Genomic DNA, 27,326 nt, shown 5'->3' with positions numbered 1-27,326 from the left:
ATCTAGATCAGTATATTTGATGGCAGTTTTTCTCACCTGTTTAAAAAATCAGTGTGGGATTCATCATCATTTTGCCTCACTTGGTAAAGCCTGGACCAATTTATAGCTTTAGAGACCCCATGTTTTAACCCACATTCCACAAGGCTTTGATATCATTTTAATTTTGCCATCTGCTCGGGTGTATTTCCATCCCACCCAGTGTTTTCAAAGGGAAATAGTGACAGCGCCTTGAAGCAGCTCCCTGGCTGTGCTCCCCTCAAGGAATGTTGGGATGGATTTATTGACCACTCATCTCTCAATGGGGTCAAGTGATGTGTCTGACCCAGAGTTTGATCAGTCCAGTCTGATTTATATAGAGGATATTAATTAATTAATTAATTTATAGTGGTATGCTGCACACATGAACTGATAGATTATATTGCACCAACCAGCAGCTACAAGGAATCACCAATAATCAATATCACTGTCACACACCATATCAAATTGCTGGTTATCAATAATATTGTGCAAAAGGCAATTATTAAATTGTCATTTAAGACCCAGCTGAGCTGTAGGCACAGTGGAAAGCTGGAAGCTCTTGAGGAGACTCATTCAGCCATGTCCCCCTCCCTGAGTGTCTCTGAGTGTCCCTGAGTGTTCCTAGACTGTTCCTGTGTGTCCCCAGAGTGTCCCTGAGTGTCCCCAGGCTGTCCCCGTGTGCTGTTGAGATCCCCAGTGGCATCACTGCAGGAATTCCCATCAGGATTTGAGACAGTATCATTGAAAATTCACAGAAAATTCCCCAAATCTGTCTCAAATACATCATGGATAGGGCAGAGGTGACAGCAGCGATGTCCCTGATGATGTCACTGCCCCTATGTGAAACTTTCTTGCAGCAGCCTTGGGATATCCTCGATGGCTTTTTGGCACTGCTCAGCCACCGTACAGCTGCCAGCACTACTGGGGCCACCATGGTCACCACAGGGACTCAAGAGGATTTTGTCAATGACCCCAAGTGCCTCCAGCAGGTGATCCTTGGCAAGGCGGGTGCTGGCCTCCCACAGCTGCTCAAACTTGGCCACTTTGGCCATCAAGGCCTTAAGGACATCAGGGGACACCTCGTTTGTCCCCTTCAGGATGGCCTCGATGTCCCTGAGCTGGCACTCCATGTTCCAGTTGAACAAGGTGGCTCTGTGACATACGGCCACCAAGTGCTGCAGCGGCTCCAGGGCCACCTCTGCACAATGTCCCCTCCTGGTGGCCACCACAGCCTCTCCCATGGCCTCAATGGTGGCTGCCACCACCTGGGCACCGTGAGTGGCCATTTCCAAGGTTACCTCCTCCTTGTCCATTGCCACCATCAGCTGCTGGGCTGTGACCACCTGCTCACAGAGCTTGGTGGACTCCCCGGCCAGCCAGTCCCCATTGTCCATGAGCTTGGCCACCAACTCCTGCCAGGCACTGGCTGCGGCTCTCATATTGGCCCGGGTGGTCTTGGGGGTGGCCCAGAGGGTGGCCAGGGCCTGGCCCAGGGAGGGGACACCACAGTGGCCCAGGGAGGTGACATCACCTTTGTTCAGTATCGCACAGAGGTTCTGGGTGAAGTTCTTCAGATCCTCATACAGGGAGTCTGGGAACTTTCCCCAGTGTGGCCCCGTCACGCTGGCCACCACCTCGTCCAGGGCGGTAACCACGGCCACCAGCACCTGCAGCTGTGGAGGGGACACCTGAGGAGGGGACAGGGGAGATGTCAGAGACCTGGTGGCACTAGTGGCTTCCTGGGGTGGCCCCTGTCCCCGACAGGTCCTGAGACGGAGTGGGGATCCATTCTGAATTAGGTGAAGTGCCTGGGAGAGGTGAGAGGTCTGTAGGGCCAAAGCTGAAGGAAAGGCCGCATTCCAGAGACAGCAAGGAGACAGAGAACGAAAAACAGAAATTACTGCAAGGTCGATCTGCCCCAGACCTAGGAATTCCTCTGATAAAGAAGAACTAGTGCTAAATGTCACGCGGAATGAATATGTATGAACTTATTGTGAAACTGTATGCATATGCATTTGGGAGGGGGATAAAAGACGACCTGAGGTCTTCAGAGGTACGCATGCCTTGTTGAGGGACTTGCGTCCGGCGCGTGTCGTAATAAAAGCATACCGGGCTTTACAACTTTTATAAAGTTGTGAGGTTTCTTCTTTTCTCCGCAAAACATTATGGCGAGCCAGGTAGGAGTTCTCTGTCCCCGCAGGGGCAGGGGTATAGACGGACCTCCAAGGCGCACCCTAGGATTTTTTCCTGGTGGGGCTCCGCTCGTCTCAACTTGCCACCTGCGAGGACAGACAAGGACCTGCTGGCCTGCGGAGGAAGATAGGGTATGTACTGAGGGGCCCCCGGGGGAGGGAAAGGAGAGCAAGGGAGTAAACCACCCAGAGATGTCTGGGTATAGCTGATGGAGCAGCTGTATTAGAGACGGGGTTCATCGTTCTGATAGAGCAGACTGCTAGGGGCTCTGGGGGTGAGCCGGATGAACCCGTGTATGTGTGTTGGGGGTTCATAGTTCTGATAGAGCAGAACCGCTAGAGGCTCTGGGGGTGAGCAGGGTGAACCCGTGTATGTGTGTTGGGGGTTCATAGTTCTGATAGAGCAGAACCGCTAGAGGCTCTGGGGGTGAGCCGGGTGAACCCGTGTATGTGTGTATTGGGGGTTCATAGTTCTGATAGAGCAGAACCGCTAGAGGCTCTGGGGGTGAGCCGGGTGAACCCATGCATGTGTGTTGGGGGTTCATAGTTCTGATAGAGCAGAACTGTTGAGCCCGTGTGTGCTTTGTTTGTGTGTGTGTGATGTCCGGACATTGTGTTGCTGTATGGTTAATGTGTGCATTGTGTGGTCGGTGCACTGTGTTTCTAATCGTGCAAGTGTATAAGTGTATGGTGTATAAAAGAGAATAAATCTACAGTGCGGGGGGGTCAGTACTACCCGTGTTTGAAGCAGCCGAGTGAGGCCTGAGGCGCCGGCTGCAGCAGGCTGCGGGGGCAGGGACAGAAGTGCCCCACAGAGAAGCGAGTGGAAGAATGTCAGTGATGGTATTTATCGTGTTTAAATGTAGTGATTTGTGTAGATCTGGTACATTTTAACCATGAGTATGAGTGAGTATGAGCTCAGAGAGTTCCTTTGCCTTGGATGTTTGATTTTGATTGTGTCCAAGAAAATTGATGTGAGTAAATGCTGAATTATGGTATGCTATGTTGTGTTGAGAAAAGCGAGCACTTTGAGAGATATGCCCTTTCCCAGGTGATTTTCTTCTGCTGCATTGTGGTAATTTGATTCTCATTGTATAGTAGTGTTTGTGGAGATTTTAAGATTTTGTTGCAACAAGAGTGGCATTTTACATAGGAGAACTATAGAACAGTGATTTATGCTTAATTACGATAGAGTTAAAGGAATTCCAAGAATTCCCCCCCCTCACAAGGCAATTCAAGCCTTGGCTCTAGTGAATTTGAGATAAAGGGGGGTGCGGGTGTGAGTGTTTGTGTCTGAGGGCATTTCAGAATTTCGGCTGTGACTAGCACAGCCTTTTTGCAAAGCAGTAAAACAAGTGTAAGTAGACACAGGGCTTAATTAGATTGTGCAAGAAGAGAACGAGAAAAGACTGATATTTTGTTTGCTCAGAATATAGTGTCTAGGTCACGTTTTTGATTAACATGCTGTGTGAGGTGACAGTGGCTGTCCCCTGGGCACAGGGACAGCTCTGGCTGCCCCGTCTCCCCAGGGAACACGGGAATGGCATGTGAGCAAAAGCTGGATGTGCAGTTATTATTGCAGTGCGGCGTTTATGAGAAACACTGGTTTGGCTGTTCTAATAAGTGTCAGGGCACATGTAAATTAGAAGTTTCTGGTCAAGCGGATTCAGAACCTAAGGAGCTGTGTGTATAGGAGGAAAGTTGAGAAACTACTGTAAAGGTCTGTAAAAAGGTTTGAGTGGAAGCGAGATAGGGCAAGGAGAAATAAATAATGAGAACTGACCAGAGCAAAAAGGTTCCTAAATTAGCCCCTTTGGGGAGGGGCTCACTGGGAGAAGGCTGCCAGTAGGAGCAGCTCAGAAAATAAAAAGATTTATAATACTTCATTGCTATTAGTACTGTTTTAAAATAGGAGGATAAATGGGATAGAGTTTTGTATGCTGAAATGTCTTTGTGTTTTAAGAAATCACCCAGATTTCTTGAAAAGGGAAAACAAGGCAAAGAGAAAGCAAATCAAACATGTTGTTCAGCATGCAGCATAAGACAGCAACGTATGAAATCAGGCAAGGATTATCGTGCTGAAATGCAAAGCAATCACAGTTCACAAAATGAGTACATATGATTTGCTAAAGGCTCCTCCCAAGGTAAGGGAGGAAGGGTAAAGATGACCTCCCCAAAAGGGAAGAATTTTTGTTGACACAAGAGCCATATATTCAGTTTAAAATAAAACTTTAGTACCTGTGGAGAATGTTTATGTTGCAGTGTGGGGAACAACTGAACAACTGGCCAGTCTGAGAAGGCATCCTTGTGCAAACCTTTAAAGTAATATGTGTACTATGTGTACCTAAAAGCTTTTGTACAATTCGCTCAATTTGCTAAACATTCCCAAATGAGAAAGGTTACTCTGGAGGCAAATGATATAAAGATGTTAGGCTTAACATTAACAGACACTGAAATTAAGAAAGACATTAGTAAGGAGATATTAGAACAAGTAAACAAGTGTTTTCAAGGGTATGGGCCTCTGCTGTACCAGGGAGAGTGAAAGATGCTCCCCCATGAGCATCAAGTTTAAGGAAAGAACACAACTAGTGAGAACTGAGTAGTACCCTCAAAAGGAAAATAAGGAAGGAATCAGCCCAATAACTGATAGTACTGGATTAAGGGCTGTCAATAAGATAACACAGAATTTATACCCTGTGGTAGCAAATCCATATGCCTTACTAACTTTTTTAACACCTGAGCTAACCTGGTTCACTGTTTTAGGCCTAAGAGATGCCTTCTTTTGCCTCCCTATCCACGAAGCCAGCCAGGAAATTTTTGCATTCAAACTCAAGCTCACATAGTCCATGTGCCTGAAGGCTTCAAGATTCCCCACTCCGATTGGAGAACAGCTTGCAAAGACCCAGACTCCCAGGAAGCTCCACAAGAGGAAAGGAGGCTGTTGCAGTACGTGGACGATCTTCTAGTAGCCACTCGGATGAGGAAAGCGAGAGAAGCCTGGACGGTAAGCCTTTTGAATTTCCTAGGACCCCAAGGATGCAGAGTCTCAAAGAAAAAGGCACAGGTAGTGAAACAGAAAGTAATCTACCTGGGGTAAGAAGTGAGTGCTGAGCAGCAGGCTTTAAGGCAGGGAAGCCGTATGCCAAACCCTGAAACCCCAGACAACGAAAGAACTCCGAACCCTCTTAGGCATGGCAGGGTAGTGCCAGCTGTGGGTTTATAATTATGAACTGCTCGCCAGACCCGTCTATGCTCTTATTGCCAATGGAAACAGAGATCTCCAGTGGACACAAGACACCACATGGGCCTTTCGCCAGCTAAAGAGAGTGCCCTCATGTCGGCTCCAGCTTTGAAACTTCCAGATGTAAGTAAACCATTCTTTCTATTTTTCCCACGCAAGGAATTGCCCAGGGAATACTGGCTCAGGACTTGGACCCTTACTGAAAGGCAGTTGCTTACTTCTCTAAGCAACTAGATGCAACAGCCAAAGGATGGCCAGGTTGCCTCAGAGCTGTAGCAGCAGTCATGCTGAATATTCAAGAGGCACACAAGTTTACCCTGGGACAAAAATGACTCTGCTAGCGTCCCACACAGTGTCCGCAGTACTGGAAGTAAAGGGTGGCCACTGGCTTTCACCACAGAGGTTTCTGAAATACCAGGCCATCATGGTAGAGCAAGATGATGTAGAGATAGTGGTGACTAATATTGTCAACTCAGCTTCTTTTCTCAGTGGACACCAGAGTTGCCTAGAGACCACCGAAGCTACCTACTCCCGCCGCCCAGACTTAAGGGACACTCCCCCGGACAATGCAGAGACCTGGTTCACTGACAGGAAAGCAACATTGCAAAGTTCACAGTGACTACCTGCAGAGAGGTAATTGAGTCTGGACCCTTACCAACAGGTACCTCTGCGCAGAAGGCTGAGATAATTGCCCTGACGCGTGCCCTGGAAAAGGCAAAAGAGAGAAGAATACCCATCTACATAGACCCAAGGAATGCATTTGGAGTCATACATGCACATGGAGCCATCTGGAAAGAGAGGGGACTGCTGACCTCACAGGGAAAGAAGAGACAATCCAGCTGCTGGAAGCAGTTCAGCTACCTGAAAAGGCATATTAAGGCACACTAGAGAGTGAGCTTAAAATTGGAGGAAAGAAATGAGCTGGCGGATGGAGAGGCAAAGAAAGCAGCAAAGGGTGAGGTACAGATTTTCCTCGAAGGTAAGCCATAATACAATAATACTAACCAAAAGAGACGTACAACTGCAAGGGGTGGGCTACCATTGAAAGAGAGCTAGTAATCCCTTCCCATTTTCATGGTTACTAGTGAAGGAAGGGCACTAGAAAACACACTAGGGCCTAACTACTTAGAAGCCTTTTATAGAGTGTGGCTCCTTTTCGTAATGACCAAGGCTGTGAGTGATACAGAGTGCATTGAAATGAAGTGTTGACTTTGAAGCAGTAATTTCCACAGGCTTTCTAGAACACACATCTGATTGAAACAATCGTTGTATCATTGTCAGGAATTTATATGCCACTATCACTCAGGTAAGCCAACAATGTGATCCTTGCCTCCAGACTAACCCCAAAATACGCCCCCGGCCAAAACTCGGTCAGACTGGGAGAGGCCATGGGCCTGTACAGCAGTTTAACTTTTCAGCAAATTAATACAGCAAATTAACTTTTCAGAACTCCCAAGGAAAGAGGGGGGGGTATCAGTATTTACTGGTATTCATAGATACATTTTCAGGGTGGCCAGAAACATTCCCCACCAGAACTGTCAAAGCTCAAGAGGTGACCAGATTATTTTTATAAGGAATAATACCACACTTCAGAGTTCCAGCCACAATATCCTCAGATAAAGAATCACATTTCATTTCCAAAATAGTGCAACAGATTAGTTGCCATCTGGGCATAGATCAGGAACTTCACACCCCATACCACCCCCAATCAAGCGGCCAGGTGGAGAGAATGAATCATTTGATTAAGCAGCAAATCATAAGACTGGGGCAAGAAGTTAATCTACCCTAGCCCAAGCTCTTCCACTAGCACTATTGCAAATTCAAACTAAACCTTGAGCTAAAGGAATGCTGAGTCCTTTTGGAATGCCTTATAGAAGACCATATAGAATACAAAGGGAATGTCCAGAATGTCCACCTACATGGTGGCATTAAGCAAACAGTTCAGAGTAATTGAGAAACATGTGGCTGGAACTCGGAGCAGGGAGTTAGATAGCCTGGGGATGATGTATATGTTAAGTCTCTTACAGAGAAGACTTCGGAACCACAGTGGGACAGACCACTGCGAGTACTTCTCACCACCTTCACTGCAATCAAAATCAAGGAGCAGAATGCCTGGATCCATCACTCTCGGGTGAAGAAGGCCCAGAAACCCCTTAAGTAGTGACGCCAGGAGACAATGAACTGAGATTAAAACTTACTCGGGGAAACTGAGTATATTGTGGTCGGGAGTAGCTCATATTTTAGTTTGTAGAATTGTATTGTGTGTAATCATAACTGAAGTTTCAGAACTTGAGAGTACCCCTGTTCAAAGTAATGCTAAATGGCCTTGGTCCCTGGCATTTAATCAGTATACTGGATCCATAGGAAAACCTTCTGAGATAAAAGATTTAAACATATCTACTGTAGTAATCCATGAGAATCAGGTATGTGAGGCGCAAGAATGGCAAGAGCAGGAACACTCAGGCAATGACTGGTAAAGGGTGCTGAACTGCAGGTGATAAATTAACCCAAGCAAGAATAAACTGGCCACTGCAGCAGGTGTCCTAACAAAATTGAAGCAGCCTTTATAGTAATCTCTATTGGCATTGGGAACTAGCCAGTGACAGATTTCAAAAGTACTGCCAAAGTAAGGAAGTATGAAAAGGCCGGGGACCAAGACCACAAGTTGATAGTAGAAGCACTTAGTATAGTTTAAGGTAATGTGTCTTTAGCTTTCAGTTGTATACAAGCACAGTTATGGATACAAGCAACAGCAGCTCTGATCATATGGGAAAGGGGTGAAGGTAATTTTCCAGCTGAAATTCAAGAAATTGTGTGGGATAATGCAATTGATGTTGAAAGGAAGTTTCAAACCTGGCAGACTATGGTGAATTTCACCTATGATCCTGTTTCTAATGTGGCAACTGCCTTTGTGCTTACCATACATAATGCCACTGTTTATGTTGTCCATCCCATCATTGCTCTAGGATCAAACCATGAAAAAACAATACTCTATCCTTCAGAACATGGAGTGTGGGCATGAAAGATGAATGGAAAGTGGCAGACAGTAAACTTAGAATCCTGCATTACTACAGAACAGATGGGATTCATTTGCGAAAGCAATACTATTAATGCTCAGGATGTGTGTTTGGACACTGAACAGAGTATTTGTCACTTCGAAGTCCATCCAGTCACTGACCAGAAAACTGTGCTCGTATATACTGGAAAAGGGGGTATGCTTGAGAACTGCTTGTGCTGCTGTACAAATTGATAGCAATGATGTTATTCTGTCTAGTAGAAACCATTCTAATCTCTGTATATGTAATTTTGTTAAGATTATTGGATGTGATCTTTGGGTGGTCAACAACTGCGAATGGAATCTTTAATAAGTTGTGTCACCCCATTGTAGTCTTACTAATATTAGTTGGGATAAGTTTAGGACTATCTATTATATTGTTAATTTGGTACTGGAGAATGCTACAACAAATAGCTGTACTAACATCTTTGTCAAAAGCACACGGTGAAGCACTAAAAGACACTAACTGTTGTGAAGGTTTTCACTAAGTAAAAGAATTTACTTATATCCTAGGAAAGGGGGGAATGAGACGGAGTGGGGATCCATTCTGAATTAGGTGAAGTGCCTGGGAGAGGTGAGAGGTCTGTAGGGCCAAAGCTGAAGGAAAGGCCGCATTCCAGAGACAGCGAGGAGACAGAGAAAGAAAAACAGAAATTACCGCAAGGTCGATCTGCCCCAGACCTAGGAATTCCTCTGATAAAGAAGAACTAGTGCTAAATGTCACGCGGAATGAATATGTATGAACTTATTGTGAAACTGTATGCATATGCATTTGGGAGGGGGATAAAAGACGACCTGAGGTCTTCAGAGGTACGCATGCCTTGTTGGGGGACTTGCATCCGGCGCGTGCCGTAATAAAAGCATACCGGGCTTTACAACTTTTATAAAGTTGTGAGGTTTCTTCTTTTCTCCGCAAAACAGTCCCTTTTGCCCCTTTCTCAGAGTCTTATCCCTGCTGCCCCCCCCGCCAGCCTCCATATCCTCTCCATCCCCCAATGCACCCTCCCCACCCCCGGGTCGCACCTTTTGGAGCTCCACGCTCACTGGGGACACCTTGGGGATGCTCTGGCAACGCTCTGGGGGTCAAAGGTGCCTTGGGATGTCCTTGATGGCTCTATGGCACTGCTCAGCTGCCCCACAGATACTGGGGCTTGTGGGATCACCATTGATATAGAACTTGAAGATGTCATCAAGTGCCTTCAGCAGGTGATCCTTGGCCAGGAAAGAGTTGGCCTCCCAGAGCTGCTCTGCCATGGCAACATGGGCCACCAAGGCCTCAGGGACATCAGGGAATGTCTCATTTGTCCCCTCCAGGGAAGCCACTGTGACTTTGAGCTGCCACTGAAGCTCCCAGGGGAACGCGGTGTCTTCGTCACACACGGCCACCAAGTGCTCCAGAAGCCCCAGGGACGCCTCCACCCACTGTCTCATCATGGTGGCCCTTGTTGCCTCGCTGGCAGCCACCATGACCTCTCTCCTCACCTGGCCTTCATGCCCGGCCACCACCTCGGCCCCCTCCTACCTGCCCCGGGCCTGATCCAGCTCCACCATGGTTTCCTGAGCTGTCCCATAACGGGCAGCCTCGTCCTGCAGCTCCCTGGCCCAGGCGGTGGCTGTGGCCTCCTCAGAGGCTGCCTCAGTGGCCACCTCCCTGCAGGTGTTGTGGAGCTTGGTGGCTTTCCTGGCCAGCTTGGCCCACCTGTCCTTGAGCATATCCAGGGCCATGAACCAGCTTATGTAAAGCGATATCACACGCCTCTGGGGGGTCCCTGAGGTGCTCTCATAGGCAGCCAGGTCCTGGCTCAGGGAGGTGAGAGGGTTATTATCATCGTTGGTGGCATTCCAGAGCCGCCAGGTGTCATCAGTGTGGTACAGGGTGGCACGGAGTTCCCTGGTGAATTCCTCCAGGTCCCGGTGCAGCCTCACTGCAGACCCAAGCAGCATCTCGTTCTCTCTGGGCAGGGTGGCCAGCAGCTCAACCAGGATGGCCACAGCGCTGTCCTGTGGCTGCAGCAGGGCCAGGGACAGCTGGGGAGGGGACAGGGGAGGTGTCAGGGACGTGGTGGCACTTATGGCCTCCTAAGCTGGCCCATGTGACCTCCTGGGGTCCCCTTTGTTCCCTCCCTGGAGCGCTCTGCTGTCTTCTCTGTCCCTTTTTCACTCCCCTGACCCCTCTGCTCCCCCTGCCACCTCCTGTTGTCCCCCCCCTTCTCCTCTGTGTCACCTCCCCCCTTCCTCCTATGCCCTCCTGTCCCCTTTGGCCCCCCTGGCTCTCCTGCCATGCCTATGTCCCCTCTGTCCCCCACTGCCTCCTTTCACTCCACCCCCCCCATGTCCCCTCTGTCACCGGCGTGTCCCCTCTGTCCCCCCCCCACCACCACTCCGGGATTGTCGCACCTCGACGGGCTTCGAGGGGCTCCATGGCAGCTGGGGACACTCCAGGGACACTCCGGGGATGCCTTGGGGACACTCCAGGGACATTCCAGGTGACAAACATGCCCGGGTAAAGGTTGGGGACATGCAGGAACGGGACGCAGCCAGATGGAGGAAACAGGAAGAGATGATGACACTGCCCTCTCTCCCCCCACTCTGGAACCAGGGCAGGGCCCCAGTGTCCCCCCCCCGATGTCTCCAACAGGACCCCGATGTCCCCTCAGGGTACCCAACAAGGCTCAAGTGTCCCCATCTGTCCTGTTGGGGACAGAGGTGACACACTAGGATCCTGTTGGGGACACTGTGTGGACATCAGGGACATCGTGGTGCCCCAAAACGGGACAGGGGATGTCAGGGTGGCTCCGGTGTCCCCAATGGAAGGACATGGGGGTGTCCCCAAGGGAAGGGCATGAGGGTATCCCGAAAGGGAAGTACATGGCAGTGTCCCCAGAGTCCCCAGCAGGACCCCGGTGAGTCCCTGGTGTCCCCAGCTGGACATCAGGGGGACACTTGAGCCTTGTCGGGGACATTGGGGCAACACCAGGGCCATTGGGGACACTCAGGGGACATCGGGGTCCCATTGGAGACATTGAGGGAACCCTGCCCAGGCCCCACAGGTGGGGGGGGGGCGGGGCAGAGGGGACAGTGACGTCACGTCTTCCTGCTTCCTCCATCCGGCCGTGCCACATTCCTGTGGGTCCCCAACTGTCACCTGGGTGTGTTTGTCACTTGGAGTACATCAGAGTGTCCCCAGAGTGTCCCCGGAAAGTCCCCAGTGGCCATGGAGCCCCTCAGGGTGTGACAATCCTGGCGTGGGGGAACATGGGGGTGGCAGAGGGGACAAGAGGGTGTGGCAGGAAGTGGTGAGGTGACAGAGGGGTGGAGGGGACTGAGACTGGCAGAGAGAGGGGACAGTGGGAGGGTGGCAGGGAGTGGCAGAGGGGATGAGGGGTTGGAAAAGGGACAGAGGGGACAGCACAGCCCTCCAGGGAGGGGACACAGGGGACCCCCGGAGGGCACAGGCACCACTGCAAGAGATCACAAGTGCTACGAGGTCCCTGACACCTCCCGTGTCCCCTCCTCAGCTGCTGGAGGCTCTGGTGGCCGTGGTGGCCACCCTGGGCAAGCTGGTGGCACCGTGACTGGGCCAGACAGGGGCAGGCAGCTGCTGACCGTGTCCCCAAGGTCCTTCCTGCGCGTGTCCCTGAGGACCTTCATCAGTCACCTCCAGGACACTCTGGGCCAGAGTTTCATCTTTCTGGCCCATAGTGATGTCACCCTCTGGTGGCACCGCAGGGTCACCGCTCCGGACCCCTACACATTCTCCCTGGATGACTTTGATGTCCTCACCCTGAGGCACTGCCGTGTCCCCTCCCTGGGCCAGGCCCTGGCCAGCCTTGAGGCCACCCCAGGACCACCTGGGCCGATGTGAGAGCTGCAGCCAAGGCCTGGCAGGAGCCGGTGGACACCTTCATGGAGATCTGGTCCCGGCTGGCTGAGGAGGCCAGCAGGCTGCGCAATGCCTGGGCAGAGGAGGTCACCATGAGGGGACAGCAGGCAGAGGTGGCCCTGGGGCTGCTGGAGCACTTGGTGGCCACATGTGACAGAGCCATGGTGTACCCCCGGGAGCTGCAGCGCCAATTAGGGGACATCGAGTTGGCCCTGGAGGGGACAGAGGAGCCATCCCCCGATATCCCCAGGGCCTTGGCGCCCACATTTGAAGAAGCCACTGCATTCCTCCAGGAGTTGCAGCAGCAGGCTGGGGACATCAAGGCCACCATGAAGAGGAAAGAGGAGCCATCCCCTGATTTCTGTGCAGCCTTGGAGGCCGTGGTGGCCAAGGCCAAGTGGCTGTGGGATGCCAGCAGCCACCAGGCCACGCATCAGCTGCTGGAGACACTTGAGGACATGCACCCCTTCTCCTTGTGTCCCTGTTCTGGCCACGGTGGCCCTGGCTGCACGGTGGGTGAGCGGTTCCAAAATGCCGTGGAGGAAATCCCGAGGCTGCTGCAGGAATGCTCTTGTCACCGTGATGGCGTCATGGTGCCACCACTGCAGAGACTTGGGGACATTCTGAGGGCATTCTTGACAAGCTTGGGGCAGAGGCCTCAATGAATGAGCCCCCTCGGTGCCTTGCAGCATACTCGGCTGGGACTTGGGGATCTGGGAGTGTCCCTGGGCAGTCCCCGCTGCTGAGCACTGATTCCGCCCTGCGGGGCAACTGGGACCCCCCAAAAACCGCACCTGCACCCCCTTCAGTGCTCCCAAAACCCCCTCGAGCCCCTAGGGGGGCGCTGGGATCCCCCAAAAACCGCATCCCCTTTCCCACCCGCCCTTGAGCATTGATCCCCCTTGGGCACTGGGACCACTGGAGACCACACCAAATCACCAAGCAACGGGACCCCCCCCCTCAAGCATTGACCCCCTCATTGTGCACCGGGACCACTGGAGATGCCCTCCCGAATATCACCGAGCACCGGGACCACCCCTGCGTGCACTGGGATAACCGGAGACCCCCCCCCCCGAATCACCGAGACCAGCAGATCCCCCTTAAACGTCACCACCTCGGGCACCAGACCAGCCGAGACCCCCCCGAATCACAGAGCACCGGGACCCCCCCTTGTGCACCGCCCCCCCTCGTGCACCAGCACCGGGACTGGACGCTCCTCGAGCACCGAGACCCCCCCCGTGCATTGACCCCCCCTCACCGAGCACCGGGACTGGGACCGGACCCACCCTCGTGTACCGACCCCTCCCTGAGCCCCAGGCCCGGACCCCCCATTTGCCCCGCCACCCATCACGGGAGTTCCGCCTCCTACCCTTTGACACCCCCGGGAACAGCACCGGGACTGGGGGGGGCCCAGAGCGGGACTGGGCGGTCTCCGAGCGCTGGGGGGGCACAGGGGGGTCCCGGTCCCCAGCACCGGGGGGGGTCCCTTGGGGCTCAATCCTGTGACCCCTCCCGTTATCACCAGGGACCCCTCCCCAATTTACCGGGACCCTCCCCATTCACTGCCTCCCCCCCTTCACCGACACCCGCAAAGCGCAGGGAGCCCCCCAGTCCATGAACCCCCTCCCCAGGTGCGCCAGGACTCCCCACTCACCGCCCCTCCCCCATCCATGGGACCTCCCCCCTCACCGCCCCCCCACTCACCAGGACCCCGCAATGCATGGGACCCTCCCACACTCACCAGGACTGCCCAATCCATGGGACCCCCCCACACTCACCAGATCCCGCCCCCCACCTCGGCACCCCCTGGGCCCCCCCCCCACTGAATGAACCCCCCTGAAACGCCCCCAGGCCCTCCCCCCTCGGCCCCCTCGAGCCCCCGGCCCGCGTTGGGCCCCGCCGGGGCCGGGCTGGCTCCACCCCCCGGGGCCCCCCTCAGCTCCCCCGGGCCCCCCAGGACCCCCGAGCCCCCCGGTGGGGCCGGGCTGGCTCCACCCCCCGGGGCCGCCGTTGAGCGGAGCCTTTCAATAAACGCCGATCGGTCTTGTAGCCACGCCCAACAAGGACGAGACCACACGGCGCGGCCAATGGGGAGCGGCAAAGAGGGAGAGTTAGAAAGCATTATGAATGGCAGCGTGGGAAAAGGGCCGGGGCCGCCGGAGCGGCGGCCAATGGAGAGCGGAGGGGGCGTGGCCTGGGATTGGGCGGGAATGGGCCGGCAAGGAATGGGGGTGAAATTACCCGGAAGTGACCCCCAAAAACCCCAAATCCCCTCAAACTCCGGTCAAGGACTACGAAATACTCCAAAAATACTCCAAAATTGCCACCAAAAGAGAAATCGAAACTCTGGTCAGGGACAATATAATGACCCCAAATCCCCACAAAATTGCCACAAATCCAGTCAGGGAGGCTCAAATCCCTGTAGGACCCCCCAGATTTACTCGGGATGCCCAAAACCCGCTCGGGACTACCCAAAATCTCCTCAGGATCCCTTAAAATTCCCCTAGATTCCTGCAGGACCCCCCAAAACCCCCCTCAAATCCTCTCTCAACCCCACTTCTCCACAGCGACACCCCAAAATCTCCACAAACCCCTCCAGGGCCCTCAAGTCTCCCTAAGAACCCCCCAAAATCCACCCCAAACCCCCGAGGGAACCCCAGTTCTCCCTTACAACCCCCCAAATCTCCTCATATCCCCTCAGCACCCCCAAACCCCCACACAACCCCCCTACACTCCCTGAGGAGGACCAGTTCTCCCTCAGGAACGCCTAAAACCTGCTCAGGTACCCCTATATCTCCGCATGACCCCTCACACCCACTCAGGACCCCCATTTCCCCTCAAAACCCTCCAAATCCCCCCAAATCCCCGCAGAATTCCCCAAATTGCCTCATGACCCCTCACATCCCCTCAGGACCCTCACTTCTCCCTCAGGACCCACCAAAACCCCTCACGACACCCCAAACCCCCTCAGAACCCTCCACATCCCCTCAGCAATTCCCAAATCCCCTCATGGGCCCCCACAACCCCCCCCCCCCCGATCCCCTCAGGACCCACAAACACCTCAGTTTTCCCCAGAATCCCCTCATGATCCCCAGCACCCCCTCAGGATCCCTCAAACTTTCTCAGAATGCACCAAAACCGCTCCAAATTCCCTCAGAATTGCCCAAATCCTCCCTCATGACCCCTCACATCCCCTCAAGACCCCTAAACCTCCTCACAACTCCCCAAACCCCCAAACCCCCTCAGGACCTCCCAAACCTCCTCAGGAGCCCCCAGATACCCTCAGGACCCCCAATTTCTCCTCAGGAGTCCAAGTTCTACCTCATGACACCCCAGTCCCTCTCAGATCCCCCCAAATCCCCTCAGGACCCCCGGCTCTCTCTCAGCACCCCACAAATCCACTCAAGATCCCCCAAATCCACTCATGACCCCTCACATCCCCTCAGGACCCCCCCAGTCCCTCTCAGAATCCCCTAAATCCACTCACAACCCCCGGTTCTCTCTCAAGATCCCCCAAATCCCCTCAGAATCCCTCACATCCCCTCAGGACCGCCCAGTCCACCTCCGAATCCCCCCAAATCCCCTCAGAACACCTCACGTCACTTCAGGACGCCTCAGTCCCACTCAGATCCCCCCAAATCCCCTCAGGACCCCCGGCTCTCTCTCAGGATGCACACACCCCCTCAAGATCCCTCAAATCCCCTAAGAACGCCTCACATCCCCTCAGGACCCCCCCAGTCCCTCTCAGAATCCCCCAAATCCCCTCACGCCCTCGGTTTCACCCTCCGCACCCTCCAAACTCCCTCAGGAACCCCCAAATCCCCTCACATCTCCTCAGCCCTCCCCAATCCTCTCTAATCCCCCCACCACCTCCTCACCGTCGCCCCCCCCCGCTCCCGGTGCTGACCGCGGTCGCTGTCGCCCATCCCGCGCTGCCGGGGGCGGCCGGGGGCTTTCTCGGCGCCCACAAATTCCCGCACCGCCCCCTCCCCCCGAGCCTCGGCCCCGCCCCGCCGCTTTAGGCGCGCCTCGTGAGGCGGCTCCGCCATTTCGTCTCGCGTCGTCAGCGGGGCCGGTTCTGTGCCTGGACCGGTGCCTGTCCCGGGACTCGTTCGCCACCCGAGCGTCCCCGAGGTGTCCCGGCCGGGTCCCCAGTGACGATGGAGCTCCAAGAGGTGCGACAGGAAAGGGGAGAGGGGACAGGGAGCGGACAGCGGGGACGGGATGGGGAGGGGACCCGGCCGGTAGCGGAGACAATGGGGGAGAAGGAACAGTGGGGGATGGGGGGGACACGGGAGGTGGCGGGAGGGGACAGGGTGTCGCAAAGGGGACAGGCGAGAGTGGCAGGAAGGGGGGAGGTGACAGAGGGGTGGAAGGGGGGTACAACAGGGGGTGGTGAAAGGGGGCAGTGGGGGAGGGAGGGGGGAAACAGGGGGAGTAGTGGGGTTTGCAGAGGGGACGGGGGCGTGACAAAGGGACAGAGGGGACAGCAGAGCCCTCCAGGGAGGAGCAAAGGGGACCCCGAGAGGCCACAGGGGCCACGGCAGGAAGCCACAAATACCACCAGGTCCCTGACACCTCCCCTGTCCCCTGCCCAGGTGCCCCCTCTCCAGCTGCTGCGTCGGCAGGTCACCGTGGTGGCCACACTGGGCACGGTGGTGGCTGCTGTGACCGGGTCACACAGGGACGTGCGGCAGCGCGTGTCACCAAAGTTCCTGCATGCTGCCCTGAGGAGATTCACCCAGAGCCTCCGTGAGACCCTGGACCACGGGGATGTCACCTCCCTGGGCCACCATGGTGTCCCCTCCCTGGGCCGGGCCCTGGCCACCCTCGTGGCCACCCGTGGTACCTCCTGGGCTCATGCGAGCACTGCAGCCAAGGCCTGGCAGGAGTTGGTGGCCGTGCTGGAGGATAGATGGGACCGGCTGCAGGAGGAGGCCCATGAGCTGTGCAACATCTGCTGGGTAGCGAACCCCTCCTGGGCCAAGGACCTGTGGTTAAAGACCTTCAGGGAGAGACCTGGGCACAGCCTGGTGGCCCCATACGGGTGGCTGCCGGTGACCCTGGACAGGCTCGAGGGAGCCTCAGCAGGGGCCACGCACGATGCTCAGGTGGCAGCGGCCACCGGTGAGGAAGAGGAAGCTACCAGCGAGGCCATGGATGAGGCCGTGGTGGCCACCAGCCAGGCGAGGGCAGCCACCTGGAGGGGACATTGGGCAGTGGTGGCTGTGGGGCCGCTGAAGCGTTTGGTGGACGCATGTGACAAAGCTGTCGAGTTCATCTATGACATGCAATGCCAGTTCAAGGAGATTGAGGACATCCTGAAGACAGAGCAGATGTCCCCCAATATCCAGTCCTTGCTGGGCGACGTGGCTAAGTTTGAGCGGCTGTGGGATGCCAGCGCTCGCCTGGCCTCGCGTCACCTGCTGCCGACACTGTGGGATATCCACAACCTCCTGTTGAGTCCCTATGCTGGCCCAGGTGGCCCCGGTGGCCCGGGTGGCCCCGGCAGCCGCGCAGTGGCCAAGCGGTGCCGAAAAGCCATCAAGGACATTCCGAGGCTGCTGCGGGGACAGTGATGTCACCACTGTCATGTGTCATGGGGTATCACTGGGGGCACTGGTGGGTACTCAGTTGCCACCAGCTCCTTGTGTCACCAAGAGCCCCTCTGTTGTATTGCGCTAGATAGTTATTTAGTTGGTTGCACTGGGTGTTGGAGAGAAATGGTTTTGGGTCATGTGCATGGTAGATTCCCCATCACAGGGTTCCTCCCTCACCCCCCTGGTCTCTGTATTCCTGGTGGTCTGCCCCACGGGTGGTCCCTCCCCTCGCCCCTCCCCAGTGTTATCCCATTGGCCGCGGTCCTCTTTCCCTGCCCCCATCACCTGGGGCATAAAACCCTACCACAGGTGAGGCTCGGCCTCTTTCCTGCCTGGGTGGTCTCCATCTCCAGGTGTATCCTGACACAAGCCAGCAAACAGGATACTTGCTCCCACGTGGGGAAGAGCGCTCATTGTCTTTTGTCTCATTCATGCCATTCCATGTGGACTTTAGTATTGAGCGAGCCGGCTCTGGATTATATTAAGCCTAGAAAGCCACAGAATATCGCAGGTGGTGCCCAACGTGCAATCTCCCACAATGGCCATGAAGTAGCTGGTGTTTCCAGGCGTGGATTACATTAGCTTTAGGGCTTCCACCTTCCTCTGACTTCTTTGTCGCGTTTTAGTCAGCAAGAAACCCTGTATTTTGAATAAGTTCATGTTGTTTTCTCTTTTAGAAAACCAGTTAGAGATAGTTAGCTTTTCGTTTGCGATTTCTTGTTTAACTTTTCATTTGTTAAATGTCTACAGTCATTAGTTCGTTACAAGTTTGCTACAGTTGTTTGTTTTGTTACAGTTACAAGTTTCTCCTGTTTCACTAGGCAGGTTTAACCTTACCATTTTCCATGTTTTTAACAGGTCATGAAAGGGGGGGGAAATTTGGTGTTAAGATATCGCGTTATCTTGGGCATCTTGCGATATTACGCCCAACCCCTCTCCCTTCACCGTTGTCCTGCTGTTACCCCCTGTTATAAATTTCCCTGCTCAATTGTTAATAAAGGCCATTTCACTGCCCAGCACATCGGTGTCAGCGTGTGCTTTGGTCCTGTGGCAGGGTGCTGCCACAGTGTCGCCCTCAACCCAGGACACCACGTCCCAGGCAACATAATTGTTAACTCTGCCTCTGCCTGGGACCAAATTGGAGCCTTGTTAACAGCAAAGGCTGAACAGGGAGATGGGACAGTGTCCCAATTTTTCCCTGGGTTCCTGATAATTTGGGAAGAATTCCTCAAGAGGGATTTGAAAGGACAGCCAGAGCAAATCACCCCTCCTGCGGTTTCCGATACCCCTCCCCAAGAACCCTCTGCCCCTGACCTGAGCTAGGCTTACCAGCAATTCCAGGGTACCGGGCACTGTCATTGCTATCCTGGCCTTCCGCCTCTCTCCCTGTACCCCGGCCCTGGCAGTTGTGATAGTGCTGACCGCATAGCCGAGCCCAAAAGGCGGCAGCCACGTGTTTCAGCCCCCCACCTGCCCTTCTTCGCCTCACAACCCCTTTCACCCACCTGTCCCCTCCTCCAACCCCTTCTGGTCTCACAACCCCTTCCTTCCCTTGGATGCTCCTCCCCCTCCCTTTGAGTCCCCACCCCCCATTACATCATCCTGTAACCCCACCCCTTGTTCCCACAGTTGCCCCGCCCCCTTGCCTGTATCCTACGCCCGCTTTCCTGGGTCTCAAGAGAGTGGGACCGGGGGCTTAGGGGCTGGGGCTGAGGGCTGGGGGGTGGGGCCCTGCCTGGTTCCCACAGGGGTGGGACAGGGGGCAGGGATGTCACTCCTCCCACTTACCAAACCACCAGGGTGGGAGGGGTAGAGGCAAGGGGTGTATCCCCTCCCACTCTCCATGGGGGCGGGGTGATGGCTGTTTCCCCCCCTGCTTCCCAAGGCACTGGAGCTGTGGCAGGGGGTGGTCCCTCTGCCAGGTCCCACGGGGGTGGGGCTGAAGGGATAAAACAGGGAGGAATCTGTCATCCACTTGGTAGCCCCTGCTCAGTACAGGGGTGGTAGTGCTGGGCCTAGAACTTACCAGCCCTTCTCATATCATTCAAAGCGGGAGTTATCTGAAAGTCAATTGGAATTTGGGAGAAATAGTGAAAATTTTTGAAGTATGATGAAGGCTATGTTAACATCCCTTGAATTTGTTCCTGCTGACATCATAGATCTTCTCCAACTGCCTGCTTACCCAGTTGGAGTTCAACCTCTGGGAAAGCTCCTGGAAGAGATCTCTCAGAGATCTTGTGGAAGAATTTAAACAAACTCCTCAAGGTTCCAAAGATTTATAAAATAATACCATTAGTTATGAACATTTTTGTTGCAAGAGGCAGTGCGCTAAGCCTGAGGACCAAGCTCGGATTTTGTCAAAATTCATTCTAGATAAGATTTCAAATGCTGCAGAAAAGACTTTTCACCAGCTACCAACTGCTGAAGCTAGTGGTAGTTTTGTCGACATTAAACAGTCTCCCTCAGAAAGATTCTTGCAGTTTGTCGCCTGACTCCGTGCACAGGTTGAGAGACAAGTACGGGACCCCAGGACACAGATGGAGATAGTGAAAGAGAGGGCACAGAGGAATGCCAATGAAGTGTGCAGCAGGGTGCTCCTGGGACTGCCTCTCAACCCCCCGCCTACACTGGCAGAGATGATGGAAGCCTGTGCTAGGAAGGCGGAACTGTTTGCTGCACGGGAGGGTGTGGTCAAGGCCGACAGACCCAGAGACGGTGGCAGCTGTGCCACCCTCTCCAGGAGTGAGGAGGCAACAGATGTCACCAGAACAAATCCAACATGTCATTTGCTTCATATGCAAAAAGCCAGGAGACTTTGCCCAGGACTGCCCCCAAAGCCATCAACTAAAGACACCCTTCACAGCAAAAAACCCTACTGCCAGCGCCCACCTGCCCAGCGCCACGACATAAATGCAGCGGGCTTCCCTGAAGGCGGAAACCTCCCTCAAAAGAGAAAACAGGGAGGAAGGGAATCGGGGTGCGGGAACACAAAATAACCATTTTCAGGATAAAATCTGGTGGTCTAATGTGGGCTCAAGATATCGTGTTATCTAGGACATCTTGCGATATTACGCCTAATCCCTCTCCCCTTGCCCTTACCCCCCTGTTATGAATTACCTCTGTTGGCGGTTAATAAAGGCCATTTCACCGTCCCCCACATTGGGGTCAGCGTGTGTCTTGGTCCGTGTAGCAGGTGTGCTGCCACCGAGCCGTGCTTGACCTGGGACACCACACCCCTAGCACCTGTAGCAGCGGCAACAAGTGGTGCCGAGAACCCGGGATCGAATCCAGAAGTGGGGATCTCCTGGGCGAGGGAACAGCAACTGGAGCAGCAGGACTGTCTCCGACGGGGAGGATGCTCCTGGAGGATGAACGAAACGGGGAAAATCTCCCGTTGGAAGATCGGCAAAAGAGGATGTCTCGCAATAGGAGCTGGCGGAGGAGGAACTCTCACCCCAAAGGACTGACGAAGGAGGAAGGCTCACACCAGGGCGGTGGAGGAGGAAGTCTTGTGCTGGAGAATCAGCGAAGGACAAGGACTCACACCGAAGCCAACAGAAGAGGAAGGCTTGCATCATGATTGGCGCAGGAGAAGGGCTCGCGCCAGGCTAGCGAAAGAGGAGGGGTTGTGCCGAGGGACCAGTGAGGGAGAGAATGGAGTCCCTTTTCAAGGTCATTTTTGAATTATAGGGCAGGGTTTTGTGGGCTCCTTGGAAGGAGAGGGAAGAGTGGGGGGCCACTGTTGCCTTCAAGGCGTGGCAACCTGGTTCTTAGTCCGGCACGGTGGCCCAAAGCCCAGGGTCACTTGGTCCATATGCTCCAGACACCAACGTGGTGGACAGCAAATGGCATTTATTGAGAGGTCACAAGGGTTTTTATAGCTTGGGCAGTCAGTGTCATTTCCTTCTACTCACGCCCGGCTGGGTGTGGCCAGGTACGGAGCAAAGGTCTGGCTGCAGGGGAGGGGATGTCCTGACTGACCATACAGCCCGATTTCTTCTGCACACAGATCCCTGACTCTCCGCATTCCCCCGCTCTCTCATGATTAGTAAAAATCGTATAAAATTATAAAATGTAGAGGTTACAAAATTTCATGGGTTAGAAAAATTAGTATAAAATTTTAAGTGTGTTTGTAACTGGCACACCCGAAAGTAATTGTCAGTGCTCGAGAAACATAATGTTAACCATTTCTAAACGCTTTTTAACGAATAGCACCAGTTTGTTTAATATGCAAGGCCCGAAGATTAGGGTTAGTAAGATTATAGTGACTGGGCCTATTAGGGTAGAAATCAGGGTGGTGAGCCATGGGGGCCGGTTGAACCACGACTCGAACCAGCCCTGTTGAGCTTCTCTGTCCATTTTTCTTAGGTTTAGTCGGTTTCTCAGTTCGGCCATGGAGTCTCTGACGACTCTGGTGTGGTCCGCATAAAAGCAGTATTCCTCTTTCAAGGCGGCACACAGGCCTCCTTGCTGCATGAACAAAAGGTCCAGTCCTCGCCTGGTTTGGAGGACAACCTCTGAGAGCGAGGAAAGGGATTTTTCTAGGGAAGAAATGGATTTCTCGATCCTCTGCAAGTCCTCGTCGACTGTCATCTGCAGTTGTGCCAGTCCTTGATGTTGTGTTGCAAGGGCCGAGATGCCTGTGGCAACTCCGGTAGCTCCTAAACCGAGGAGCATTGCGATGGTGATGCCTGTTATCCCTTCTCGTTTGTGGAGCCGGTCGGGTTCCTCGAACAAGCGGTACACCTCTTCTTCCGGACGATACAGGACTCTGGGGACAATTAGAACTTGGACACAAAAGTCAGTAGAATGATCAAATTTGTCAAGGAGCAATCATGGGCTTACTCTGGATCGTTGACAGACCCACATTTCCGATGCAGCTGGGATCACCCACGGGAACTTCCCTCCCTTAAGTCTGACAAATTCCCGGCAGACGTTGCCCATCTGCTTTGCCAAGGTTGCATTGCCAAAGCATTTGCCTTGGCCTGTAACCTGACTTAGGGTAATGCCTCTCCGGGGGGTGTCCCATTTGCATTGGCGTGGATTGTCTGACTTTGAGAAGATGAATGGGAGATCGAGGGCAACACCTTCGTAAAAAGGCGGTTGTGCATCATAGCATAACCAGCATGACTCTGTGAGGTTCGGGTTGGATTGGTTTAACAAAAAGAAGGTAGCATTTAACATGCTTAAGAATGGATTAGAGAGGGTTGGTTTGGCTAAGAGATCGGTTGGGGAGGTAAGTTTTAGCATCTGTGTTTTGTGGCTAGAACTACCATTAGCTACGATCCCTTTCTGGTGGGCGTCCTGACTGGGGGCAGTTTACTGCCACGTGGCCTGCCTGGCCACACTTAAAGCACGCCATCACACTGGTTATTGCAGTGTGAAATGCTGCTTGGATGGGAGCTAGGTGTTCTTCCTTTGCAACATGTCTGATCATGGCAGCAATATTGGAGCCAGGGGGCAGTGATCTTAAAATGTCTTTGGTGGCTGTGTTGCATTGCTGGCGTAGGCAGTCTGCTAGCACAGGACCCTTCGCCTCTGAGGGTAATGCAGAGGAATCTAATGCTGCCTGAAGGCGGTCCACAAACTGAGTGAAGCTCTCACTCTCATTCTGCTTTATAGTGGACCATGGCGATGGTCTGGCTATTACTTTGGAAGCAACTCGAGTGGCTTCTCGGGCAGCACGGGTTGTTGTCATAACCTCATGGGCCCGCAAGCCCTCAACCTGTGCCTGAGGGCTGATCATAGTGGGGTCTGTGCCCATTAGCCTCTGTATGCTGGAGCCGTGCAGGGGATGGTCTGCCCCTGTTATTAAGGCTAGCTACTTTACACAATTGTCCTCCCATTCCTGTTTAAAAACGATCATCCCCGCCCCATCGAAAATCATCCTCCAAGTCTGTTTCATATCAAACGGAAGCATATCATCGCTTCCAAAAACGCTGTCAACGAGTGTGGAAACCATGGCAGAATTAATCGCCCTGTCTGCAATCGCTTTAATAATTGCTTGTACATCTTTCGGGTTTACCGGGGAGTAGGTTCTTTGATTTCCGCCTGCCCCCCCACACACACACCGGGAAAACCAGTGTGTCAGATGGAACCCACTCCGCAAAAGCCATTTTTATTTTCCGCCAGTCTGTATGTGGGGTTCGATCTTTCTCTGATATCCCCTTAACCCACACAGGAACACGGCAGCTAGTGACCTTGTATGCCGCTGCTCCCTTTTTGTTAAAGACCTAGTCAGTGTCAGAATCCTCCGAGCACCTTTCGAGCCCATCCCAGCTCGAGTCAGAGTCCAAGCCGGAAGTCAACTGGCCGGACGTTCCAGGGCTGCTCTGCCGTTTTCTTGGGCTCCGACCCCGCCCCTTCTTGCTGGGGTCAGGCCGTTCCCTCCCCTTGGGCTCTCCCCACTTCATTCTGGGGGAGGTCCTTGCCCTATAAAGACCTAATTTGAATTGAGCGCTCTGATTGGTCTTCTCAGGAGCCGCCCCTCCTCCCCGCTCGACCACGCTTGCGCTGTTCCGCAAGCCTTCTGCATTTCCATCCCCCATGTCATCCTTCCAGCCCTGGTCACACGCTTCGGTGCCATTTTCAAACGCATATGGCCAGGGTGCGGTTTTATCAACCGCTTCGGGGTCCAAAATTATGGCAGCTTCCCGCACCTCCTCTGCTAGCCCCTGCCAAAACATGCACGCACGCTCCTCCCCCTCCGATGGTGAGTCCGGTCTCTTAAAGGGTTACGGCGTTCGTACCTCCACGCGCCCGACCGGGTCAAAATCCTCCGTGGTTTGCGTCGCTGCCCCTATCCTCAGCGGTGGCGTGGCTAATAAACAAGTTCAGGTGACTTTCCCGGTTTCTTGCTTCTGCTGAGCTTTTTGCAGAGCCTGGATAACGCTGCCCCACGATTGGAGGGCTTTCCCTGAGCCTGAGGACATGGTTTCCTGGGCCAGAGCCTTTGTGTAGTTATCCCATATCTCCGGATGGAGACTTTCTACCGGGCTTTCTATTGCCCCAAGCTTAATCAGTCTCGGTATTGCAAGACGTAAATCTTTATGCTTACACTCGATACCCTACTGCGCGTGGATCTGACTTATGACCTTCTCAATAGCGTCCATGCTCCTCGCTGGCCCGGGGGCGTTCCCCCCGCTACACTAGGCCAGCTGTGCAGCCACCGGTTCCTCGTCCAGGCAATCCCTGAACCCATGGCGGTGATCGTGTCCCGGGTTTTCGGCACCAGATGTTGCCTTCAATATGTTGCTACCTGGTTCTTAGTCCGGTACGGTGGCCCTAACCCCAGGGTCACTCGGTCCATATGCTCCAGACAGCAACGTGGTGGACAGCAAATGGCATTTATTGAGAGGTCACAAGGGTTTTTATAGCTTGGGCAGTCAGTGTCATTTCCTTCTGCTCACGTCCAGCTGGGTGTGGCCAGGTACGGAGCAAAGGTCTGACTGAAGGGGGGGATATCCTGACTGACTGTACAGCCTGATTTTTCGGCACGCAGATCCCTGACTCTCCACAGGCCGCACAGGACTGCTTGTGGGAGGGGACCCAGGCAGGATGTGGGTGATTTTGATTCCACAGAGGGTGGTGATTTGCAGCCACAGGAACGCCCCCGAGTAGAGAAAAAATGATTATTTTGGGACGGGCTGCTGGAGGAAGCCCGAGTGGCAGCCGTTGATTCAGAAGTGCCATGCAGGGCCATTAGCCTAAGGGCGTGGAGCCCGGCCATTAAGCTAGGAGCGGGGAGCATGGCCGTTAACGCAGGACCGCGGAGCGGGGCCACCATTGATTCGGGCTCCAAGGGAGCCTGGGTGGGGCCTCCGCCCTGCGTCCTGCAAAATGGTGAGCTTCTGAAAGCGGAGAATGTGGCCACGATAGGTGGAGACAGTGGAGGGCTGCAAGTTAACACAGGCATACGCAGGTGTTACAGAGGGAAAAAGCACGGAGGGAAAGCTGATGTTGCTCAGAGTTTGTGTCGGAGATCGCGTTACAGCAGGAGGTGGGGTGAGCTTAGAGGGAGAGAGTGGCCCAGGGCTAAGGCAGAAGGAAGGCCAGGGAACCTGGAAGTCACCAGTCAGTCGAGTTCTGGGACTGACTCGGACGCAGACTCGCATGAGTGGTTTCCTAAGCGGTCCGCTGCTGATCCCGATTCTTATTCTGGCTCTTCTGATACAGAGGAAGCGGGAGTGAGGACACATAAGGGTAGCCACCGCAGTCCTCCTCTTTGGGTCAAGGAACAAACCCCTCTCACGGAGTGGAGGAAAATAAAAAGACCCTGTGCCGAGTGGGCCCCTCCAGCCAAACTAGTGTTTCCTGTCCAGGCAGGGGGGCCAGGCGTGTATCAGAGACCTTATACAACTGTAAACCACAACGATGTCCAGGCAATTGAGAAGGCAATTGCAGACAGAGGAATTAATTTGGTGATGGTCTCCACTCTTATTGACAGTGGTTTTGGGGGGGACGACATGCTCCCTTTTGACATCAAACAGACGTACAGGAAAATTTTTGATGGCGCAGGAATGATTGTTTTTAAACAAGAGTGGGAGGATAACTGTGCAAGGCAGCTAGCCTTGGTGTCTGGAGCAGACCATCCGCTGCATGGCTCCAGCCTGCAGCATTTAATGGGCACGGACCTGACTATGATCACCCCCTAGCGCAGGCTGAGCGCCTTCGGGCCCCCGAGGTAGTAGCAACAACCTGAGCTTCCAGAGAGGCTATTCGCTCTGTGTCTGAAGTCATTATCAGGCCATCGCCATGGTCCACCATGAAACAGAATGAAAGCCAGGGTTTCTCGCAGTTTGTGGACCACCTGCAGGCCGCAATTGATTCTTCTACTTTGCCGTCAGAAGCAAAGGGCCCTGTGCTGGCGGAGTGTCTGCGCCAGCAGTGTAACACCGCCACAAAGGACATCTTGCAGTTGCTACCGCCCGGGATTACTTTAGCAGATATGATAAGACATGCTGTCAAAGAGGAACACCTAGCCCCAATTCAAGCAGCTGTCCATGCTGCTATAACCAATGTAATGGCTTTTTTAAGTGTGGCCAGGAGGGCTGCATTGTAGCAAACTGCTCTCGGTCGGGATACCCTTGACAGCCGTTCCCCGGTGGCAGACGGGACCCAGAGGGCCATGCTGGGCATGTGGTAGGAGGGGGCATTTCACTAGGCAGTGCAAAACGAAGAATCAGGGAAACGGAAGGGGGAGGGGGCAGCAGGGCCGCACACAGCCCCCAACCACCTGGAATGTGAAGCGGCCCGGTTTTGCCAATTGTCAGTGGGGCGCGGAACTCTCGCACCCGCTGCCCCCTCCTACAGTTAACTTCACAACCCAGCCAACGGC

General features: G+C 54.0%; 1 protein-coding gene across 1 annotated transcript; it reads right to left on the bottom strand.

The window, feature by feature from the left end:
• Nucleotides 1-731: 731 nt before the first annotated feature.
• LOC131093369 (uncharacterized) lies at nt 732-9,973 on the bottom strand. Its single transcript, XM_058040518.1, has 3 exons — nt 9,670-9,973; nt 9,530-9,582; nt 732-1,706 (listed from the first exon to the last, which is right to left on the bottom strand). Exons 1-3 carry the CDS (start codon nt 9,971-9,973, stop codon nt 855-857), a joined length of 1,209 nt encoding a protein of 402 aa, XP_057896501.1. The 3' UTR covers nt 732-854.
• Nucleotides 9,974-27,326: the final 17,353 nt, after the last annotated feature.

Source organism: Melospiza georgiana, chromosome 25 (assembly GCF_028018845.1).
Source record: "Melospiza georgiana isolate bMelGeo1 chromosome 25, bMelGeo1.pri, whole genome shotgun sequence".
NCBI classification, from domain to species: Eukaryota; Metazoa; Chordata; class Aves; order Passeriformes; family Passerellidae; genus Melospiza; species Melospiza georgiana.
The sequence above is the reverse complement of the archived record's forward strand: the minus strand, read 5'-3'. Positions and strand labels throughout refer to the sequence as shown.